General features: G+C 55.5%; 8 protein-coding genes across 8 annotated transcripts; 4 read left to right on the forward strand and 4 right to left on the reverse strand.

Annotated features, from left to right (window-relative positions):
* The first annotated feature begins 380 nt into the window (after positions 1-380).
* On the forward strand, positions 381-2,072 carry BDZ83DRAFT_48363 (uncharacterized protein). The gene has a single exon (XM_060503281.1). It carries the CDS (start codon positions 617-619, stop codon positions 1,913-1,915), a length of 1,299 nt encoding a protein of 432 aa, XP_060369299.1. The 5' UTR covers positions 381-616; the 3' UTR covers positions 1,916-2,072.
* Positions 2,072-2,501, forward strand: BDZ83DRAFT_48370 (uncharacterized protein). The gene has a single exon (XM_060503282.1). It carries the CDS (start codon positions 2,229-2,231, stop codon positions 2,451-2,453), a length of 225 nt encoding a protein of 74 aa, XP_060369300.1. The 5' UTR covers positions 2,072-2,228; the 3' UTR covers positions 2,454-2,501.
* A 48-nt stretch (positions 2,502-2,549) lies between these two features.
* Positions 2,550-3,320, reverse strand: BDZ83DRAFT_647899 (uncharacterized protein; the record flags this gene model as incomplete). Its single annotated transcript, XM_060510125.1, has 1 exon — positions 2,550-3,320. One exon carries the CDS (start codon positions 3,318-3,320, stop codon positions 2,550-2,552), a length of 771 nt encoding a protein of 256 aa, XP_060369301.1.
* A 638-nt stretch (positions 3,321-3,958) lies between these two features.
* BDZ83DRAFT_605886 (uncharacterized protein) lies at positions 3,959-6,259 on the forward strand. Its single transcript, XM_060507349.1, has one exon. The coding sequence runs from the start codon at positions 4,276-4,278 to the stop codon at positions 6,049-6,051; it is 1,776 nt and encodes a 591-aa protein (XP_060369302.1). The 5' UTR covers positions 3,959-4,275; the 3' UTR covers positions 6,052-6,259.
* Positions 6,260-9,887, reverse strand: BDZ83DRAFT_662969 (mitochondrial protein cyt-4). Its single transcript, XM_060511076.1, has 2 exons — positions 9,680-9,887; positions 6,260-9,610 (listed from the first exon to the last, which is right to left on the reverse strand). Exons 1-2 carry the CDS (start codon positions 9,818-9,820, stop codon positions 6,509-6,511), a joined length of 3,243 nt encoding a protein of 1,080 aa, XP_060369303.1. The 5' UTR covers positions 9,821-9,887; the 3' UTR covers positions 6,260-6,508.
* A 3,559-nt stretch (positions 9,888-13,446) lies between these two features.
* BDZ83DRAFT_568696 (uncharacterized protein) lies at positions 13,447-14,973 on the reverse strand (the record flags this gene model as incomplete). The annotated part of the gene is made up of 1 exon (XM_060504107.1): positions 13,447-14,973. A coding segment is annotated over one exon (1,527 nt), but the record flags the coding sequence as incomplete, so codon positions are not given.
* Positions 14,974-17,978: 3,005 nt separating this feature from the next.
* Positions 17,979-18,863, forward strand: BDZ83DRAFT_605893 (uncharacterized protein). The gene has a single exon (XM_060507350.1). It carries the CDS (start codon positions 18,384-18,386, stop codon positions 18,702-18,704), a length of 321 nt encoding a protein of 106 aa, XP_060369305.1. The 5' UTR covers positions 17,979-18,383; the 3' UTR covers positions 18,705-18,863.
* Positions 18,864-21,335: 2,472 nt separating this feature from the next.
* Positions 21,336-21,749, reverse strand: BDZ83DRAFT_605898 (uncharacterized protein). The gene has a single exon (XM_060507351.1). The coding sequence runs from the start codon at positions 21,741-21,743 to the stop codon at positions 21,579-21,581; it is 165 nt and encodes a 54-aa protein (XP_060369306.1). The 5' UTR covers positions 21,744-21,749; the 3' UTR covers positions 21,336-21,578.
* Positions 21,750-22,161: the final 412 nt, after the last annotated feature.

Genomic DNA, 22,161 nt, shown 5'->3' on the forward strand with positions numbered 1-22,161 from the left:
TTCGAGAATAGCCCTGTCCAGGACATCACTCAACCTTGAAACCTCACTCTGTCCTCCGTCCTCCCAACACCAAACGTCGATACTCCCCGTACCTGGAGGGGCCGCACAGGCCGAGCTACCCTTAAAGCATTTCGCGCCCCCCATACCGAAACCGTGTCTTGGGCTCTGCGCCGGTGATTCACTTCAATGGCGCTTTAGACTTCCTAAGTTCCCTCTGGCGCTGGCACGCGGTCCTTTCCCTTCCCTGAGCAACTCATCTTAGGTTCAAAGGCGCCGTATCCTACCTTACCGTCCCGTCCCCGTACCTCACCTTATCCTGGCTACCTTGAACATCCGCTTTGCCTGTTTGGACCACCTTTTCTCCTCGTGGTTCCTGTCACTTTCCTCCCACTAGGACACTTATTTCCTCCCCGCGAACCACTCGATCCAACAAGTCGGCACCCCGTCTATATCACCCCCCTCGACACCCACAACAACCAACACACACACGCCACCTGCCTACCTCTTCGAACCCTCCCCGAAGATATCCTTTGCCTTCCATGTGTACTAGAAATACCGGGCACCGAATACACACCAGACCTTCTCCCCACGCCGGGGTTACGGCCATACCGCAAACATGTCATTACCAGTCGCCATCCAGTCGGCGATTTTCTACTACCTCGCGTGTACACCATGTAACGAGATGAAGGCTTTCCGAAAGGCCAAGAAGAAGGCCAAGGAGGATAGGGAGGTGAAGAGGAAAATAGAGATGGAGCAACCAGGACTGTATCGTCATCCTGACCCCTTTCACACAAATCCGTTTTGGGCCGAGGAGATGGCAGCAGGACCACACCTACCCAAAAAGTCAACCAACAAGAATTCGAGCCAGAGAGGTCTGGCGAGTGCAGGCCGGACGAGCACAGCCGCGAGTTTTGGCGGAGCAAGCACCGTCGCCGAGAGTACCAGCCCTGCGACCCCGACGATAAGTGCCTCAACAGCTGGACGAAAGTTGTCCGGCGACGGTTGGAATAGAGAGCTGTACCAACGAGAGGACGAGGAGCTTTGGGGCCACAACTTCACCGGCATGGGTCACAAGCTGATGGACAACATCGCAAAGGCTGGAAACACGGCCGGACGCTACATGGAGGAGAAGTTGGGACTGGAGAAGCCCATCACAGATGAGGACCGCGAGAACTTTTACCGTACACCGAGAAATCCGCCCGTCAACGAGTACCACCCGCCGATAGTAGGAAGCAAGCCGTCCCGTCCGGACGCTCTCAAGTGGATGTTACAGCCGCCGCCCCCTGCCAAGCTCATGGAGGGCCGCATTCCCGTCGCCAGAACCCAGAGCACCAGCACAGTCGGCAGCAGGAGAACAATGGCGTCTGAGGACACCCCCTTGGACAGGCTAGTCCGTGAAAAGGCGTTGAAGAAGAAGTTGCGGCAACAGGGAGAGAAGCTGCCCTTGGAGGAGACACCTTCGGAATCGGAGTTGATCGACTCACTCATCGGCAGGCGGTCACGGCGGACAACTGTATCGAGCAGGGGCATGTCCAACCGTAGCCGCAGCCTCTCGCTAGATTCCGAAGTATCTTCAGACGGCGAGCTGGTGGAACGTCGACGCATCGCCCGTGCTCGCCGCGTTCCCATGACGCCCGAGGAGACCTCTTCAGACGAGGACGACTTTGTGCAGCACCGCACGTGGGATTCCTTAGGGAAATCGAGTCCTCCCCGACGCCCCAAGCTGGAGACCATTAAGAGCTCCCGCTCCAACTCCAGGCAGGCATTGAAGGCACGTCCCAACGGCACGATGCCAGATGTTGTATCCAAGGACAACTCTGACGTCACGCCCAAAGCGTCTGCCAACCCTATCATCAACCGCACCGCGGATGAGAACACACCTACCACTGTCACCGCTACCACATCGGTATCATGATGTCGGATACCTTTTACACGAACTAGGTCGAACAGACAGCCGACCAGAACACACTTTCTCTAGTTGTCTCTGACCCTCCCCATCATCATTTGACGAGGTTCATCTACTGCATTATCTACTCCCAGAGAGGGGCATAGCGTTCACGGAAAGGAGCATTTGCATTTTTCGGAAATGGGATTCGGCATCGAGGCGTTAAGAGGTGTGCTGCCAACAAAAAAGCAAGAGAGCAAGCATACGGCGTGCAATTGGGTGTTTTTCAAAAAATAAGGTCTGGGGTCTCTGGGTTGGTTTTGTTCAAAAGAGGACGAGATCCATGGCTTGTTTGATGTTTCTTCATTTCATCTCTTCGTTTCTACATTTTACACATTTGGCCGCACACAAAGATGCGATAAAGCCTTTACCTCTTTCTTTTTATGCCCCCTTTTTTTTCCTCTCCTATTTTCCCTTTGTCATGGCATTACTAGCAAGTAGCACTAGGAACATGAAGGGTATTATTACTCTGTCCGAAATTCTTGTGTCCCAACGTTCCATGATCTGATCCTTTTTCCTTTTTGTTTGATCCATCCCCGTCGACGGGGACCAACGCCTCATGACCGCGAACACCGTGTGTCATCCAGCCTCTTCTGGCGTACTCCTACAGATGCATTCCGCCGTCCTCGTCCTCGTCGCCGAGACCTCTCATCCGCTCCTCCATGGCCCGCCGCAGTTCTTCGTCCGTCAGGCGACCACCTGTGCCGTTTGATTGCTGAGCAGATTGAGTAGATTGCGCGGGGGGTCCATCCATCGTGATCACACCGTTGCGTATCGTGCCCATCTGGAATGTACCGTCCATCCACGCAGGGTGTGACGAGCTCGCGGCAGTAGTCGACGAGCCACCACTACCACCGTTGGTCGTCGTCGGCGCACCCTGACGTCCAGCCGCGATCCTATTCTCCTCCGCGGCCGCCGCGCCAAGCCCGTTAGATGCCGGGATCCCGTTCCCGTTGACGCCGTTCGCGCCAGCCACTGATTCACTCGTGATCCCCCTCCGGTCCGCCGCCCCGAGTCCCGCCTCCTCTTCCTCGACCTCCTCTTTACTCTTAAACTCGTTCCACGAGTGTCCCCTCCCCTCGACCTCGTCGCGGATAATCTGGACGCGCTCGCGCATGCGTGCGATGACGACGTCGTTTTCGCGAATGGCTTCGACGCAGGTCGGGTCAGGGCCGTGCCCCGCCGATGCGTCGGTGGCGGAGTCGAGGGTGGTGGCGTCGCCTGCTGCGTAGGGGGCGAGCTGGGCGTTTGAGTATTCGAGGTGGAGGATGGAGTTGCGGATCTCGAGGGCTTTGAGGTGGAGGGTTGGGAGGGAGAGGTCGCGGAGGGCGGAGGCGAATTGGGTTGGGGATATTGGGCGGGTGTCTGCTGACATGTTGGCGGTGTATTGGTTTGACGGTTCAGGAAGGTTGATTACTTTGGCTTTGGCGGGGTTTAGTATTCGGTTGTTTGTTGGCGAGTTTGTGACTTGGGTGTTTGGTCTTGTTGAGAAAGAGACTGAAGGTACTGGTGTGTGAATGAGAAAGGTGAATGAAATTCTTGGGGCAGTGGAAGAGAGGGGAAGAAGGTAAAAGCGAGTGAGAAAGAACCCTGTTCACGAGTGATGATTGAACGAAAGGACGGGGGGAGGACGATGACGATGTGCGGGCTTGGTGTTTGTAGAAGAAAGAGACGTTCTTCCAGGTAGATGCCGTGCAACGTCACCGCAGGTTTTCTGCCAGCTGGAGGAGGTGAGGTAGCTTCCCTACAAAGCTGAGCGCGGGGTGGGAAGGTGGTGGAAGGTGCAGTAGAAGGTTCCTCCGGTGGGGAATGAGCAGGGGACGGTCAGGTACGGATACCTTGATGGAAAATGACGAAAGGGGGGAGTGCACTGGCAGGTACCTTACCTTCCATTAGGTCTTACCGCCGACGGAGTTTTCCGCTCCCGTCGTTATCGATTACGTGCCTTAGTTTCTGCGTGCTTACCAAAGCCCCGGGGATGGGCCGGAAGCTGCCCTTCGTCGGCTGCCGCGGTCCCGATCCCCCTGGTCGGAATACCAAAGAATTTACGGGCTTCGATTGCGTCTTTGCGATCGAACCACTGCGACAACGCCGCCCGCGCGCGACGACGACGAGCGACCACTACAGCCCCTTCTACGAATCGGCGATAAGGGTGCAACGACAGCACCTACGTTACGAGAGGTGGCATACGACTACACTATTTGCCAAAGACAAACCTCGCCGTCGAGAAGCAGCCGGCGCATTGATGAGTCTCTAGCTTTTCAGTGAGCTCCCGCGAAACGAGCAAAAAGAGACGATTGTTCGCCCACCCAGGGCGGCTCGAGCAAGCCATGAACGCCTCATTCGGCCTCGTTTCCTCGAGATCCCTCCTCCACCTCGGCCTCCGCACCGCGTGCCGTTCCGCGCCGAATACGAAGAGCTATCCATCCGCGTCACGACTTCTTTCGACATGCACCATCATCGCCTCCCGGACGCCCGCCGCTACCCGGTCGTACGTACCGGGTCCCTCACCCCTCCACCGAACCCAATGGCCTTCTCCCAGCCTCGCCGCCATGACGGCCGGTAGATCGATACAACGATGGGCCTCCTCCTCAGCGTCATCATCACCGCCACCCAAAACCGACTACAAAAACGAACCCCTGCTCCGCGAATACGTCGACCTTCCACTCGAGTACAAGGACAGACTAGGCCTGCGGTTCAGGGAAGAGAACAAGGACCTCTCGGCATCCGAAGTCAGAGCCGTCTTCGGGCCCTCCCTCAAGCCCGCGGCCGCGAACCGGCTGCTGCGCATCATGCACGGCCGCCGCGTCGCCGGCACCCTCGAGGACCCGGCCTTCGCCATCAACACCGCCGCCTTCACAGCGCAGCAGCGCGACGCCGCGCTGGCGTACCTCCGCGAGAAGACGCCCGTCGACGAGGTCCTCAACGCGGGACTCCGGGCCGAGGACGAGCTTGCCGCGCTGGAGAAGGACCTCGCGGAGGAGAGCGGTGCTGACGAGGGGGACACTTCGTCAACCGCCGGTTCTAAAACACCATCTCTTCGCAAAGAAACACCCGTCGTCAAACCAGACCCCGTATACGGCTACAGCGCCTTCGACGCCATCCGCGCAAAGAACCAAGCCAGAGCGGCCGAGGAAGAGGCCCGGCTCATCGCCGAGGCCGAGGCAAAGGGCATCGAGTACAACCCGGGCACGCTCTCCATCCCCATCAAGCGCCCGCCCATGACGCCGCGCATGGCGAAGTGGACGGAACAAGGCGCCGCCTCGGACCTCGCCGCTCCGCCCCCGCTCACGTTCGCCGAGCGCATTCTCCCCTCCGCGGCCGTCGTCCTGCTGCTGGTCGCCTCGCTGGCGGCGTTCGCGGCGGTCTACACCCCGCCCCGCGACGCCGACCGCCTGTTCCCCGAGGTGAGCGCCTCGACGGCGACGGTGGGCGCGCTGATCGCGCTCAACATCCTCGTCTCGGTGGCGTGGCGCGTGCCGCCGCTGTGGCGGTTCCTGAACCGGTATTTCGTGCTCGTGCACGGCATGCCGCGGGCCGTGACGATGATTACGGCGAATTTCTCGCACAGTTCCCTGGGCCACTTGGCGACCAACATGGTGGGGCTGTGGTTCATGGGCACCGCGCTGCACGACGAGGTCGGGCGGGCGAATTTCCTGGCGGTCTACCTCGCCTCCGGCGCCGTCGGGTTCCTGGGCAGCTTGACGGCGTTTACGCTCCGCGGGCTGTTGACCGTCTCGACTGTGGGTGCGTCGGGCGCCGTGTTTGGTGTCGCGACGGCGTACTTTTGGATGCATCGGTTCGATTCATTCAAGGTGCTGGGCTTCCCGCCAGATCCGATGAATGGGCCCCAGGGCTTGGGGTTCATTGCGCTGATCCTGGGATTCCACATCTATGCCTTTTTCAGGCGGGGCAAGCAGACGATTGACTTGACGTCGCATCTGTTTGGTATGCTGGCCGGGTTGGTCGGGATCGAGTTCGTGACGGGTCGGAAGGCGGAGGGAGCGAGGGTGGATGGGTTGGAGAAGAAAGCTAGGGGTGATCTCGTTGCTGATGCGCCGCCCCGCGACGGGCAGGGTGACGGCGGGAATGATGTCAAGGCTTGAAAGTAAGTTAGGGGATGCGTCTAGATGTTTTGCTCTCCGAGGAGGAGCGGGAGGGTGAACTGTGTATAGGTATAGTACTTTTTAGAGCTCCTGGGATAGTAGATGTTCCCCCCCATCATCATCCCCCTTGGTGGGAAATTAGAATTGTGTAAGTTTGCATCTCACTCGTAGACGAATGGAAGGAACATTCTTCGGGATCTAAAATGATACTAGATTTTTGTGTTGAGATCATGACAATGTTATACAGGTAGCCAACCCATCTCTATTTTCGATGGCCTATTTCCCGACCCCAAATGTCGGTCCAGTGTGTCGATCTTTCCCAGCGTTTCCTACTATCTTACAAAATCGACTCAATTCCATGCCATGTTGTACAGTTGTTTTTGTCCTTCTTCTTACACGAGGAGAGTCCTCTTTTAGTAGTATTACAGATTTTACAAAGTGGTGCTGCCTGAAGCAATCAAGCAGGCATAGGAGTAGCCGCTACCGCATCCCGAGCAGGCGTGGCATCCTTCTTGGCCATCTTCTTCTTGTCGACCCGTCGTCGTCCCACGGGCTGACACCAAATCTGCATCGTCACGACATTGATGTCGGCAATCTCGACATCAATCACATCGTCAGCCTGCACGTCCGCGAGCCTACTGTAGCCCTCCAGCCTAATCAGGTCCACAGAGGCGCCCAGGTTGTAAAAGGTGCTCAGCCGACCCCTCAGTCCAAACGCGTAGACAGCATCGACGACGAACTTGAACGTCTTTGGCAGCGGCGCCTCGCCGAAGCGCCACGCGCGCAGTAGTGCCTGCGCAACCCAGTGCGTCGGGGCGTTCTTGTTGTCGACCTGCTTGATCTGGCGCTGGAGGGCGTGAAGCATCGGCAGCGCGTCGGAGAGGGAGCGGTGCGTCCAGGGAAGGATGGCGGCGGCATTATCGTCGGACAAGAGTTCCTCACCGACGAGGGAGCCGCCCGTCTCGCGCTCGTAGGCGAGGGCGGCGTGGATTTGCCAATGAACGACGAGGTCGTTGAAGCGGCGAATGGGACTGGTGGACTTTGCGTAGGCGTCGACGCCGACGGCGTAAAAGGGCGCCGGGCTGACCGAGAGCTCCGAGTTGCCGACGTAGACGAGGAGCCGGTGGATGTGCTCCGCGGGGATGGGCTTGCCTTCCGCCGACAAGGGGTCGATGTGCTCGCGGCGGTAGGCGGCGAGACCCTTTGCGTTTGTGACGGCGTCCGGCTGGGTGCTGTAGGGGACGGGGATGGCGCGGGCCTGGCACCACTTTGCAGCGACCTCGCCAGCCGTGTGCATGAGTGTCTCGACGAGGCGGTCGGCCTTGCTGTACGTGGAAGTGTTGAACTCAATAAACGGATCACCCTGCCACGCCATCGACCTGGTCAGGTCATCGGCGTCGCCTTTGACGACAATATGATCGAGAGATACCTTGGGGGAGTCGAATCTGGTCTCGAAAGGTGGCAGCTGTCCCTTTTCCACGCGGCGGTGCTTAAGGGCTTTGCAAAGGCGGTTGAGGAGGAGAAGGTCATCCCTATCTTCCGGGGACAAATCTGCGGCGGTAGTGATACGCTTCACGGGCTTGGGCGGCGGGGGCGGCTTGCCCACGACGAAGGTCTTGCTAACGGTCTGTGTTTCAAGGCCGGGCAGGATGCCAGTGACCTCATTCTTGGGGATGTGCAAGATATTTTGCACGGTGCCTGGTTCGACCTTGTAATCTAGGATGTTTCCTACCTCGTTGACTTTGGCACTGAACGTCAGGGACGGTCGGCCGGGGTTTAGCGAGAACTCCTGCTCGAGATCCCGCGGCAGCATCTTTTGGTTGTACCCAGGCATGTATAAACTCGATGGCGCCTTTTCGAGTTGACGAGCGAGTGCGGATTTTGGGTCGATACGGGAGGCGGGGTCGGCAATGTGGATGTGAATCCAATATTCCCCAGGCTTCTCGGCCGCCTCGACAGAGAAGCCGTCGTCCACGTCGGCCGTTTGCTCAGAGTCCACACAAAAGATGGTCGTCTTGCCCCAGTCACGCCTGTGGCCATCCGCGATATCAGGTCGGAGTGATTCATTGACGTCCACGAGGGGCGTCTCCATGGTGGCGCCTCGCTGGACCGTGGTGCCCGCCAGCTTGTACTCGTAACGAGCTGGAATATCCCAAGGTGGAATCCAGCCAATCTCCTGGAGGAAAGTGAAGGCCGTCCAGTGCGCCACCCATTCAGAATCCTTGTAGCAGTCCGTCAGCTTAAGAATGGTGGAACCCAGACTCTCGAGCTGAGATGGCTTCGGCACAATGCGGTGACACGCCCATAGCTCCATGAAGCGGATGTATTCGAGATCCTGCTTGCTCCATGTCGCGAGATTTTCCACCTCGTCGTTGCTGGGTCCGATCATGCCATGGGGCGTCCACTCTCGCCTCAGCCGGCTCGCCTGGATAACCCCGCGGGCCTTGAGGATAAAGGAACCGAGACTGTTCTGGCGGAGGAGGGAGAGGGATTGCGCCGGATTTTCGCGCAGCGCGGCGCCCTCCACCAATTCGCGTACCTGGTTCTCAACCTTGTTCAGGAGTTTGAGGTCGGATATGGACCTGACCTCGTAGATGTAGTTGCGCCTGTGCCACTTCATATTGAGCGGTCGGAACCCCCATCCATCGCGGTTCAGGGCGGTATGTACAGCATACAGCTGATGAGGGAGGAACATGTCGCCCACTTTGACGTGCTGAGGCAGAAGCTTATCCGCGATCTCCTCGAGACTGAGGTACTGCCGCTCGTCCGTGGCCAAGTGTTTGCTCGCGAGATCCAGGGTGAGCTGGGACTGGTAGAACGAGACGGAGTCCTGGTAGAATTTGATCAAGTCTCTCTGCAAATCGGCGGCAGTCTTGAGAGCGGCCGGCGTATGGTTGTGGAACAGCGCGTTGCGCCGCTCCTCCGTCTCGGGTTCCGCGGGCAAAATATCGGCAAGGGGCTTGAGTCTGTACGGATCGACAAAGTTTTTGAGGATAAAGAGGGTGACAATATTGCGCTCTGGGACGAGTTCACCGGTGCTCATGTAAAAGTACTGTGAGTTGTTGTGACGGCCAATACACACTGCCAGGATGGGCAAGCGGCCGCTGTTGTATCTTGTCTCGACCAGGTCACCGGGTTTGAGAGCGAACGTAGATCCTCGCAGGTCCTGGAGTTCATCACTCTTGGACAAGTCGCGGTTTGTCTTGGTCTTTTCGTACACCTCGCCTTCTCTGCCGTTCATGAGTCCCAAAGCGCCAGGGAGCAGGTCAGGTCTGGTGAGGTAGTTCAACAGCGGCGTGTCCTGCGCGGGTAGGTCTTGGAGCAGACGCTTTGAGGGTGAGTAATTTGCGCTCTCCCATTCCCGGAGCCGCATCCTGATATCCGACTTTTGACGAATGTATTTCAATTCTTCTTTCGTGGCTGTGGTCGTGGGCTTGCGATACCCACCTCTGCCATTGCCATGGTTTCCACCACGAGCGTTTCCGCCCTGGTGGTCATAGTTCCCGCGATGATTACCGCCCTGATTGCCACTGTAGTAGGACCTTCTACCCACATATGACTGTAGATGATTTAGTGAGACTGAAAGACCTTGAGGAAAATTTCATCAGGAAGCCCGAGTAAGACGTACCCTTCTGGACTCTGTGGATGAGCCTGTCCCCAGCTGCCGGAGTGTCAGGGCGGAGGTCACGCCGCTGGCGACTGGTGATGATGACGTCCTAGATGAAAGACATCTCCAGCACACATATGGTTTGCCCGAATTTCGCAACATTGCGGGCAATGTTATGGCAATGTTGTGAGGGCGTAGTATTGAGCGACGTCCCTCGCCACGACGTTCTGTCTCAGCGGCTCACCCAAAATTTCTGGTCCGCGCCACACGGTGTCCACTTGTCGGTCCACCTTCGCGCTATCACGTGACCTATACCTCAAGGCACAGAGGGGAAGGCACCTTCGACTTGGTCAGCATTTAGCTTTGAAGAGTAAGGTAAAGTAAGTCAAGTAACACTGGAATGAGTTAATAGTATTATCAACACATAAACCGACACTTTGGAGCATAGAGAACCTGGAAATTCAGCTTGGACAAATATGAACAAGGAAAGCACTAAATATTGATGTCGCAACGCACCTTCTCGCGATTACAGATCAACGAGGGATACCGTCATGTGGTAAATGGCGAGTTAATGCCCTTCATAGATAGTGACAGTGGTATCGATGAGTTTTGGACGGCGCTCATTCGGCGTGGTCAATGAATCCCTTCTACCTTACGCTTAAATCGGCAGTGGAGCCCGCCGACTGTCTTCCGGCGCCGGTGACGGGAAGCCCCACACCGGCCCTCTCTCCTCCGGCCACTTCATCCGGCATACTTGTGCCATCATGTTTGCCCCATTGCCCCTACAACGACGTGCCAATGCAGCAGCTCTACTCCGTAGATTCTCGTAAATCAGCTTTCATCTTCCAGCGATGGCCATCCACCCGCAAGATCGACCTTGCTTCGGGGCCTGGCATAGAAGCTTGGAAACGGGGCCCTGCCATGCAGCTCACCATTTCCTTCTTGCCATGGCCTACCTTCAATCTCCATTTCTATCCATCCCGCCCACACGCAGGGTATGTATTCGTCTCAGAAACTTGTATGGAGTAGTGAGATCATCCTCCAAAAGTCCCTCTATCGAACAATGTTTCAACCCGCAAAACTCCACACCACTCAAATCCTCGCCTGTTTCAATTCTCCAATCTCAATGTCCCCCCACCCACGAACCCCGAAACAGATGAAAGCCAGCAAGAAACAAAAACCGGAGAATCGTCGGAGAGGCGCACGTGGCTATCTCACATGGTTTACACACAAGGTACAATAAGCATGTATTTTGGGTGTCCAAGCTGGACATCCAAATTTCGTCCAAAACCCATCCCTTCATAGTACCTAGTACGCTTTGACTTCTTTCTCCCCAATCCTCGGCCCGAGCTCTCGTCTCAAAAACTGCAGCAAAAAGCAAGGTTATTCTCACACAGTCTCTCAGGACTAGGCACGTACTTCGTACATACAGCAAGGCCCTTGGTTTCTTCCTTGCTTTCTTCTTCATCTGAACCATTGGCGCACGCGCGCATAGTTCACAAGTAACGGCTTCCCCCCCCCCCCTGCGTTTGCACTCAAGTCTGAACATCTCCTTCCCTTCGAAAACGACTTCTAGTGCAAAAAAAAAAAAAAAAAAAAAAAAAAAAAAAAAAACGTCTTGAAACTAAAAATCAAGATTATGGGTTTCTCGAACGGCATTTCTAGTTCAGTTTCTTGATCTCACCCAATCTCTCCCTTCCCGCTACTTTCCCAATCAAGGAAGCAGAGCCTAAGATGTGAAGAAAAGTGCCGAGACAAAACAACATAGTAAGGTGAGCTAACACAAACGCCCACCACGAACGGTCTCAAGCCTCCGTCTCCCCACCTCCCGCGTCAATCCCAACTTACAAGAACCGGTGGGCGGGCTGACTGTTGTGGCTGATCACCCAGATAGTATCCCCGCGGGAAATTTCCCTCGAGGCGGGAAGGGGTACAGAGGTCTCAACGGAACACAACCTTCCCGAAGCCACTCTTCCCCTCCTTGGAAACGCAAACGCACCATGGTTTATTTCCAGAGAGTACGGGAGTAGGTAGGAAAGACTTTGACATCATGCCATCCCGCGCGTGCTAGAGACCAACGACACCACCATAACCATACCATCCCTTTGCGCACAGTCCCCCTCTCTCTGCCTGCCGCCTCTCTTTTCCCCTCCCTCCCTCCTTCAACCAGCCTTTCCATATACGCGATACAACAGCACAAACCCCCCATCACGCACATCATCCATCGATCCGTACCACGATATCCAACATCAAGGACGGCACTAACGTAGTGTGAAAAATTGCCCCCGCCCCCTCACTCCCGTAAACGTTTTCCAACGCGTAGAAATCAATGTTTCCAGCAAGGGACGAGAGAGGAGTAACCATGAGGGAAGAAGAAAAGAAAAAAAAAAAAGATCCGAGCGGCTCGCCATGACAACAAAGGAATCCCAGGGTTCATCCCATCATAACTCAACCACACTGACGACTTCAAAGTGCAAAAACGTCCAAACTCTTCCGTCAGAGTTCAATCCCGTTCCAAGTCCCCGGGGCCCTTCAAAGTCCTGGAACAGATGTTCCAGATGAAAATGGGTTGCCTGCCTTGTGCGTGTTACTACGTCTGATACTGAACTTCAGGTGACTTGTATTCAAGAGAAATCCAGACCTCGGCATTCCGTTCCAAAACATGCAATCCATATCACCACTATTCCCTGTCGTGCCTACCTACGCAGTAACCACCCGTTTCGTTTCAAATGGCCCTAGAACAACTAGCATATTACTGTAAACCAAACCTCGGAACCGCCGACGAAGGAAGGGAAGGAGGGAGGAGGAGGAAGGGGCCCGACCGTTAGTGGGCTTAAGAGCTAGTTGGCTATCAACCAGGTTCCTGGGTCAAGTCAGACTCTTGTCCGAGGCTCAGAACCACGTTGACTGTTCACATGATCCGTATTACCTAGGTACTACGTTTCCTGTGCTGCTCTGTACCAACCTTTTAGTTCGCAGCCATAATCTAGACGTTCATCTATCCATCCATCTGGTTCGAGACTCGCCCAGTGTGCCGGTTGAGTGCTTATCATGCCCGTCAGGGTGACTGACAGTTGGCAGTTGGCCCCCCCTTCCCCCCTCCGTTGCGTGCCGTGCTCACGGTAGGTAACACTGCATCCCCTCCCTTTCTGTGACACAAGGTGCATGTCACCAATGCTGCCCATCACTCCCTCGTGGTCATGCATCCACCACATGGAGAATCACTGGAGAGTTTGAGCGGACGTTCATTCTTTGTGATTTCTTTTTTTTTATTCTGTTTGGCCTATTTGGTTGACGCTTTGCGCGCGAGCGCTTCCCTTCTCCCAGTTGACGATGCTACCCTATGCAACTCCTTGCTTTCCCCCCCTCTTTTTAGGAAAAAGATCTGCCATCTCTCCAGACCTTTTCGCTCCTCCAACGTATCCGTAATACTGAATCAAATGTGACAGGCGGAAAGAGCGGGTAAAGGCCCTTAATCCTCTCAAAGTACCACATTTCCGCCCTCCCCCGGCCTCCGTATGCTTCTTCTAACAGTGACTCCCAGCTTCAATACAATTACCCCAGAAAAGGTCGCCATGGAAGAATTTTGTTGAGATAGGAAATAATAGACACTATGGAATTTCGGCAGTATACAGATGGAATGGGGGTATAAGAAACAGTGCTGTTTCCTAAGTTCATTATGCAGGTGTTGTTGTTTGCAATCTTGCTGCCTGTGTCTAACGGGCGTTTGGTAAGATTTGCGATTCGAGAGCATCGGGTCCGAGCATGGTCGAAAGGAATGGCGAGCGCTATGCCGGTCCTCGGCGGACCTTATTCCAAAAGCGCTTCATGACGCCTCGGTCGTTGGCCTGAGCGTTTTCCTGGTCCATGGCCGCGAACTGACGTTCTATGCTCTCCTTTGACGACCCATCTCGGACGTACGTCGACGTCGGAAATTCGTCACGTAAGCCGTTGGATTGGGATTTCCTAGGCGGTAACGGCTTCTGTTGCCAGCCGTACATTTGGTCTTCGTGGGCTCGGAGGTCGGGTCGGGTGAGGGTCATGCGCAGTGTCATTTCTCTCGCCTCTGCCGGCATCCGTGCGTATTCCGTTGATGGTTTGGGTGAGTGAAGCTGATCACTCTTGATGGGCGGCGGCCGAAGCGCTGTCATCTCCACTGTATGGGGTGTCTTGGGAGAATCCGAATCAAGGGATCCATCATCGCTGAAGATCGACGACCGATCGTCGGCGAGAAAGGTGCGGAGATTTTCTGACTCGTCCACCAACGCTGCCTTGGATTGTCGGTGTTTCAATGGCTTGACGTCCTTGCCAGGCTTGGTGGTGACCATGGCTTCTTTTGAAGGAAATCCGAACTCGATGGCTTCGTCAAACTTTTGAGGGGAGGCCAGGTATACCCGCAGCTTCAAGCGGGCCTCGGGATCTTGGTAGTGTGCAGCCTCCGGGTCAAAGGCAGCGACATTGTCCTGGGGACTATGCTTTGGTGAAATCAGAGACAGCGCCCGTGATCTTCGCCGGCCGTGTCCCGGAGAGCTTGTCAGAGGGCTGACCGGAGAACTTGAAAACAGCGGGGTCGTGGGGTGGCTTGCACCAGCGGGTGTCGTACCGGGGCGGTTGGTGGAGAGCGAGTTGCGGCCGAAAGGTATCTTTGATATGGAAAGGTGCCTGCGAAACGACGGCCTGCGCTGTTTCGAGTTGGCCGGTAGATCTTCTCGCAAATTGGCGTGGTAATCGTCGAGATGTAAACGCAGGTCTAGGTCGTCATCCTCCTCCAGCCAACGGAAGCTGTCGTAGAATGAGTCCCGCTTCTTCTGTACTTGAGGGGACTTCTTCTCTTCCGGCTTGGGCATTTGTTTCCTCGTATCTTGGCTCGGCCGCCGAGACTCCATCGTCGAAGGTCTTACCGATAGAGTCGGACTCCACAACTCGTCTTGAACAATCAGGCTAGAGGCTCGTCTTCGAACTTTGTAAATGGCCTCATCAGCCGGGTCAAGGATGATATCGTGTCTCCGGCTTCGGGAAGCAACAATCTGCTCTTCGGTAGTCAAGTGCCTCTTCCGAATCTTGTCGGGCAGCCGTACGTAGACGGAGGAGCTCGTCGAAGCGCGGAAGTTGGCACGGCGGGAAGGACGTCTCTTGACGCGGTCGGAAACTTGGTCGGATGCAAGTCTGGCTTGACGTTCTTTGCGGCGCTGCTTCAATGTCTTTGGTGTAGGTGCGGTGTCTGGACGGTCAAAGTAGATGTCGATATGTGTGGATGGCGGAGGAGGAGCCGGAGCAAGACTTGCAAAGTGAAGACGTTCGAGGGAGCTAAAGTACTGAAGAAGGATTTAGTAAGAGTTGTGTGTGAGATGAGGAAAGAAAAAGATACAAAGGCGTGGACAGGAATGTAGATGGGGGCAAGAATGGAATTGAGAAACAAGGAGGGCATGTAGTGTCTTAATGCAGGAACGAGCAGAGGGAGGGAGACGTTCGTGTTCCCTCCACTTGCAGTACTAAAAGTAGAGTATGGAGTAACATGGGACTGGAGCCAGAGACTGTGCTCGTCCGCACCGCACCGCACCGCACCTGTGTCGTGTTGCGTCGTGTTGCGGTGGTGCTTGTGAGCGGGACCTGCATTGCATCTGTTGAGGTGCATGACGGATGGAGCAGCTACCGTACCGTACTGAGGACGGGATGTACGAAGGTACAGAGACACGCAGACATAGGAAGGGATTACTTTGGTATGGATATTGGCTGGCCTGGAGCGGGTGCGATGCCACAGCCGTCAAGCTACAGTATCCGTAGGCAGAGATACTTTGGGAGAGAAAGAGAGGAGCACTTGCTCGAATCAACCTGAACGCCAACCCAATACATCGAGATCAGCGACGCTCGAACTCAATTCAGCCCCCCGGCCCTCAAGGGACAAGCTCGGGGTTCTGGGATTGGGATTGCTTCTACAGGCAATCTAGGAATAGCCCGGGAGCCGACCCATGACTTTGGACGCAAAGCTCCAAACCGTCAATTGAGACAGGAGGGGCGGCTGGGTGCCAGGGGAGGAGAAAGCCGGAAGGCAAAGACCACTAGGAGGAGGGAGCTATGGCGGTAGTCCCTTGACTTGCGTGGGAGAGTGAGTGAGGGAAAGTGAGGGAGAGAGAGAGAGAGAGGGTATGAGAGTCCGTGATGCATGTCAAGTCAGGTCAGTGCATCAGCACCATGCTCAGCGTCAGTGCGGATGCATGTGCCGTGTGTGCATAGTGACTTCTCTCAAGGAGAGACGACAGACAAGACGACGCAGACATGGCCGGCACACGCCATGCGGGAATAGCTCTAGAGTCCACGCCGCACCAAGTTCACCAAGAGCACTTGCGGCTTAGCTCGCTTGTCCGTTCAGCCAGCGGCACCACTTGGTGGCCCGGGTGGGTTCCACAGAATGTGGGAATTGGGATGTGCTGCCGACCAAAAAAGATAGGCCCGCCGTTGCAATATGAGTAATGATGGGTGAGGAGGGAGTCCGAGGAGGATCGGGGGATTTGGACTGAGTGGACGAACGAGGGAATGGGGAGAGACATGACGGATGGTTGGGCCCCAGTTTCCGCACTCGAGTGAGACATGTCGTTCGGTCTTGGGTTGCACAACGGCACGGGATCACGCCTGAACTGGCGGGCCGGGGTACATTGTGTGCGAGGGCGAGAGTGAGAGTGAAAGTGAGCGAAACATGAGAGAGAGACATGCCTCATGTTGTGCTGTGGGATGATGAGGAGTGTGCTGATAGTGCAATATCAAGCTGTGCAGCGTGCAAGGGCGGGAAAGGGAAGCTGAATGAGACGAGACGATGTAAAGACCAGGCATGACGAGCAACAAGTGATGAGATGATGAGATTGGACGACTTGGTGTTGTTGATGTTGTGATGACAATACTCACTCAACAACACGATGCGATTCGTCATATGCGAGTTCGTGAACGAACGCCGCCGCGTCGGTCTGCATCGTGGCCTGCAACCCCCAATCCCCTCATTTTCAGCTGTGCGGAAGGGGAAAACGCTCTCTTCAGCGGTTGGCAGCTATGCATATGCATGAGCATGAACGCAGATATGGACAAAAGAGGGGACCTTGTGCCGCCCGCGCCTGTGCCTTGTGCCTGACGCCAATGCTGACTGGCCGCCCTTCAGAGCGAAAGAAGGTGATATTGGGAGTCGAGTGCATGAGGGTGTGGGGACGAAGATGCGAGTTGGGGGCAGAGAGAGATTGAAGAATGAGATGTGCTGGGTGTTGGTTGGACGGAAAGGAGGTGATGATTGTGAGCTGCTTCCGGGGGTGAGGGCCCGAAGCAGGCTGTTCTTTTCTCGGGTGCATGTCTCAGTGGACACTTGACGCTCACTCTCACTCTCTCACTCGCCCTCACTCACTGGGAGTGTGTCTCTCCGCGGCGACGATGCTGGCAGTTGGGCAACCATTCGGCGAGCCAACCTGCATCGATGGGTACCTGAACGGCGGCCCCCCCCAGCCGCGAGTCCCCGCTGCAGCTATACGGCGGAACTCAGGCGGCTGTGGTTGGCGAGGTGAAGGTACCCTGGACTTGGGTCGGAGACTCATTGGAGGAAACGGATAGCTCTGTCCAGGGTCGGTCTGGACCTTTCCAGCCAGCAGTAGCACAAGAGCGAGCGGTGATGAGTGTGAGGTCGGACGGGCAGACAAAACTCTCATCCCTCACTCTCATTCCATCTCACTCCCTCGACTCGACCGCTCAGGAACCCGAGAAGAAGGCGGAGAGAAGGCGCCTCGCCCTCGTCTCGTCTCCTTATGACCGGCCGAGCGCACTTTCATCCGTGTCCTTGACAACACTCCCTGCTACCGTCTGTGCCTCTACTTCTGCCCAGGGCTGGGCCAAATGGCCACGGGAAATAAGCCCGTGCAGAGCAGAACAGGGCCGAGGGCGGGAAAGAAACAAAATGAAGTGAAATAAAATAAAAACGGGCGCCGCTGTTCCGTCCTCAAATTTGAAGAGACGGCGTGTCTCTCGGCTCAAACTTCCTGGGCTGGGGGGAAGGGGGGCTGGCTTGCTGGCTGCGCTAAGTAAAGCAACGAGAGACTCGGCACTTGCGAATAAAGGAACGCCCATCGGAACGGTACATGGAAATGGCAGATTTTCGGGATTGATAGCAAATGCTCGAGCGAGGGGCCGTGGAGAGAAGAAGACGAAGTGCAAAGGGGGATAGTTAGGAACGAAACAATCAGAAATAGAGAGCACCAGAGAAGACAAAGCGAAGTCTCGGTTGAGGGTAAATCAGGTCCACAAAGGAAGAGGGAAAAGATCACACAAATAAAATGTCTTTGCTCACCTTTCGCTGAATAGCTTCCGGCAACGCCTCGAATTCTTGCTTCGTCATCTGCGCCCCAAAGGGTCCCGACGATGAAGGCGATACCGGCGGAGGCGGCACAGCAATTGTTGCTGATCCGGTAGTATTGACCTTTGTCGGCTTTACAGCCATCGTCGCCGAGTTTGCGGCAGACACCGTCGTCGCCGTGGTCTTCTTGCTGCCGCTGCTGTTGCTCTTCTCGTGGCTCTTGCCGCTCCTCAGTGTCCACGTCGTCGAGTTGGCTGTCGCGGTCGCGGTAGAGCCAGTGCCAGAGCCAGAGCGGGAACCCGACTCGGAGCTCGTCCGGGGAAAGTGAAAGTGCTGGTGGCTCCTCGACGAGTCGGGCCGCAAGTAGAGGTTATGATATGACGATGACGAAGGGGATTGTTTATGCTGTTGCTGACTCTGTTGCTGTTGCTGCTGGTTGTGCTGGAGCAGACGCAGATCGGGCGAGCTGTACCCGTCGAGTCCGTGATGCAAATAGTCCCAGAGGCCGTGAGACCGGTCCACGCTATCCTCGCTGGTCCGTCCACCGGCCGCCGTCTCCGCTGTTGCTACTGCTGTCTTCTTGCCATTGCTCTTAGCGGCGTTGTTGTCACCTCCCCCAATGCTGGGGAAGCTGTTGGTAATGGTCGTTGGCGCCATTGTCGCCGTTGTCGTGGTGGCTGTCGATACCGATGTCGTTGTAAAGGTCAAATTTGTTGTTGTTGATGTCGATGACGAAAAGCTCGAGCGTGCGGAAGAGTAAAACGAAGTATTATTACGGATACTATTGGAAATAATGTCGACGCTGGTGCTGGTGCTGGTGCTGCTGGCGGTTCTTGTTGATGAAAGATCTCTGTCGATCTCGATCTCGTTGATCAGAAAGTGCGCAATGGGAACAGAAGAAGGAGACGAGTTATTAGACGAGCAAAGGATAAACTCGTCCGCGTCCGTATCCGTGTCGTTAAGGAAACTTATGAGCTCATGCTGGTCCACGCTGGCAACGCTCCCCATGTCCTTATCCATCGTTGCCGCCGCCCAGGGACGAGGGCGGTGCTGGCATAACTTGTCCTCCTCCATCTCCCCCGGTCCAAGCCTACCAGTCGATGGTGACAATCGTGATGGGTCCCACGGCAGCGTGCCCATCACGCCAGGTACGCGCGCCGGGGCAGCGAGCGCAATGCCAGCAAAGGCCTTCATTCGTCCACTTGCCCGCTCTTCTTGCTCTGCCCAGGACCTGGACGAGGAGGTCGTCGATGACATCCACAAACTTTCCCCCAATCGCCTTGGATCCTGCTGGCTTATCCCCAGCAGCGCAGTCATGGTTGCTACACTTTTTGCTCCGCTGTGAGGCACCAAGTCACCAAGGTCCAACGAGATACTGCCGGATCTGGTATTGAGCTGACCTCACAAAGCCCGGGAGTCCCTGCCAGCTGATGGGGGCCTTGTGCCTGTGCCTGGGATGCGTGAAGAGGGTCTTCCTCTTCCTGTTGGTTCCGGATCCACTGGGTGAAGAGGAACCAGGGAGCAGGGGGACATGCAGCCGAACGGCGAATAAAGTGGTAGCGTAAAGGTAAGGTAAGAAAAAAGTATGGTTCAATCCACCAGCAGGGCTCCAGAGTCTGAGAGCTCAAGACTCCAAAAAAGAGGGTCACTCTAAGGGACCGGGGTGAAACTCTCGAGAATGGTATTGATAATGTTGATCACCAACACATTCGGGCATGACTTTGCAATGAAGGAAACATGAAGCATTGCCAATTTGGAGGGCCCGGGAAGGGTTCATCCTGTATTTAGGTGCCAACATCACACACATCGAAGGCTTCAGCCAGACAGAGACAGAGGATCGAGGTGTGACCTACATCATATATCTCGTATCCCAATGGTTGCTGCTGAACCGGAACGTCCGTCTCTTGGTTGACGAGACAAGGCCAGCACAGCAAATGAGCTTACGAGAGCTGCATGTAGCGAATTTCACAAGCGCTTCGCGAAGCACACCAAACACAATTTTAGCAACAAGCGGAAAATCTTCAGCGGTTCTGCAGGTTTGTCGAGACGGCAGCCAGACCAAGAAAGTAAAATGCCTCGAGAGGGAGGGCCGCGTCGGTTTGTCATACGTTCAGGCCGTAGCACAACATTTCCGCTCCTCTGCATGTCTCGCCGTCCCGTGTCCCGAAACAGTCAAGACCGTCGGTTCGTCAAGCTTTCACAATCATGCTATCGTACTATGATAGACAGCGTGACGGCTTCATTTCATCCCCCCCCCCCCCAAGACTTATTCCTGGTGTGGTTGCATATGGATGCGGCGCCCGCAGATTGCCAGCCCTCCATCTCACTTTTTGCAGGACCACACTCTAGTCTCGGTCTCTGTCGAGTAACGGAAGCAAAATCAAACCACACATCCATCTTGTCAGTCTGTGCTACCTCGTCACTCTGCCCCCCCTGCTTGTGTGCCTGAACATCATCATCCACCCCCGAATTCCACATCGTCCCATGTTCAGCCCCAATGCCGTGTCGCGGAGTCCAGCCAAACCTTTCCTATCTACCTCTTCCGCGACGTTGAGTTCAGACGGTCTTCTCTCACATTCATCCTAGGAACTTTCTTTCTTTGGTGGGGGCGAATTGTAACCCTGTCAACACGGTACGGGTAGACTTGCTGGAAAGTTACACGAGAAGTGTCGGGAGTCTCGAGAACGGGATAATGCCACCATCGGCTGCCCTGTTGTTTCCCTGCTGACGGGCGATCATTGGACATGGTCGTTTAGTCAGTCCACAGAGCCCTATCAAGCATGAATACCCAAAGGCAGAGCTCCACGGGACAGCAAAGAAACATGGAATAAGAGAAAAGCATCGTGTATTTTTGTTTCACGGTTTCACCGACGTCGCGGAGGGGACAACCTTGGTTTGCGTAGCGGGAGCACTGATCAGAATCTGAACCTCAGCCCTTTTACGACTAGCTCGAACTTCGGGAGCATAGAAATTTTTTGCTTTTTTCTTCTTCCACTCTCGCATCTCTTTCCCTGTGGTGAGATTACGAAACCGGAAAAAAAAACACAGCAGAGAGCCTGCAATTTACTCGAGGCAAGCCTTGCGCGACGTTGGACGCTTGAGCTAGTAAAGATGAGGAGGACCTTAGGCCAAAAGCCCAGACCAGCCGCACTACAGCCTACACTGCATGAGCCTACGGACGTATGAAGGCAAGCTCTCGAGAGTCCGAGATGAACCGTAAGCAGAAGACACTCTCGCGGCGTTCCGTCCAACAAGGCTGCGTGGCTGCTTGGTTCTAGCCTTCTGGCCTTCTCTCTCTCTCGATTATCGCGGCCCCCACACTGCGAGCCGTTGAATGGCTGTGCCCCCCTTGCGGTGTTTGGTCACAAATGTCATAGTCAGCTTTCAGATGCTTGCCTTTCCGTCAGCAACGCCCAACGGGCCAACGGCCGCCGCTCGGGTAGATTATGTCCAAAGGGCGTATATGATTGACAGCTATGAGCGCTTACAGAATTCATGCTCGACGCGATTGTGCCAGTAGGCATTGCGCGTTGCCGTTATAGAGCCCGCATGTTATGGATGGATGTGACGAGGTCCATAGAGGAAAAGGGGAGCAACTTAGCAAGAAAGCAACCCTACTCCTGGGGAGGGTGTCTCCGGGAAATACGGACGCAATGAAACCTTCCCTTTCTCTCCTGCGTACCGATCGGCACCTCGTTCTGGGGCTCTGAGGTCACAGTCACACCGACACGCCGGGCACGACTCCACGAGGGGAGGAGCCATACGGGTACGAAGTAATAGAGAACTGGAGTCTGGGAGGGATACAAAACTTGCAAGTTGCAACACACGCGCCAAAAAGATGTGCGCCCCTATTTCCTCCATCCGACGGAATGCGGCACTTCATCAACGGTGACAGAGACTCGAGAGAGGCCATGACGACGCCAGTCTTGCCCTTGACCAAGCAATTATACGGGGTCCCTCGACAGACTCTATTCGTACGATGATTTGCATTGCCGGTGCAACCCCATCCGTGAGTCGCTTGGCTCTTCCGCCTGTGCGATCCCCGATTCCACTTTTCCCGTCAACTGAACGCCTCCGTTCTGGCTCATGAATCGTCCCTTCTTTTTTTTGCCTTTTCTGCCTTTCGTCCCGCCATTGAATTGACTCGAGGGGCTTTTTGGGACGAAATAGGATAGCTATA

This window comes from Colletotrichum acutatum (assembly GCF_030867785.1).
Source record: "Colletotrichum acutatum strain CBS 112980 chromosome Unknown BDZ83scaffold_12, whole genome shotgun sequence".
In the NCBI taxonomy this organism is placed as follows: domain Eukaryota; kingdom Fungi; phylum Ascomycota; class Sordariomycetes; order Glomerellales; family Glomerellaceae; genus Colletotrichum; species Colletotrichum acutatum.

What these genes read in the sequence shown, in the direction of transcription:
- BDZ83DRAFT_605898 (XM_060507351.1), bottom strand. Translation starts at nt 21,743, where the DNA reads ATGGCTCCTCCCCTCGTGGAGTCGTGCCCGGCGTGTCGGTGTGACTGT.
- BDZ83DRAFT_605893 (XM_060507350.1), top strand. Translation starts at nt 18,384, where the DNA reads ATGCTGTTGCTGACTCTGTTGCTGTTGCTGCTGGTTGTGCTGGAGCAG.
- BDZ83DRAFT_48370 (XM_060503282.1), top strand. Translation starts at nt 2,229, where the DNA reads ATGGCTTGTTTGATGTTTCTTCATTTCATCTCTTCGTTTCTACATTTT.
- BDZ83DRAFT_605886 (XM_060507349.1), top strand. Translation starts at nt 4,276, where the DNA reads ATGAACGCCTCATTCGGCCTCGTTTCCTCGAGATCCCTCCTCCACCTC.
- BDZ83DRAFT_48363 (XM_060503281.1), top strand. Translation starts at nt 617, where the DNA reads ATGTCATTACCAGTCGCCATCCAGTCGGCGATTTTCTACTACCTCGCG.
- BDZ83DRAFT_662969 (XM_060511076.1), bottom strand. Translation starts at nt 9,820, where the DNA reads ATGTTGCGAAATTCGGGCAAACCATATGTGTGCTGGAGATGTCTTTCA. An exon ending in CATCCACAGAGTCCAGAAGG is followed by an intron (nt 9,611 to 9,679) that starts GTACGTCTTACT and finishes AATCATCTACAG; the next exon opens with TCATATGTGGGTAGAAGGTC.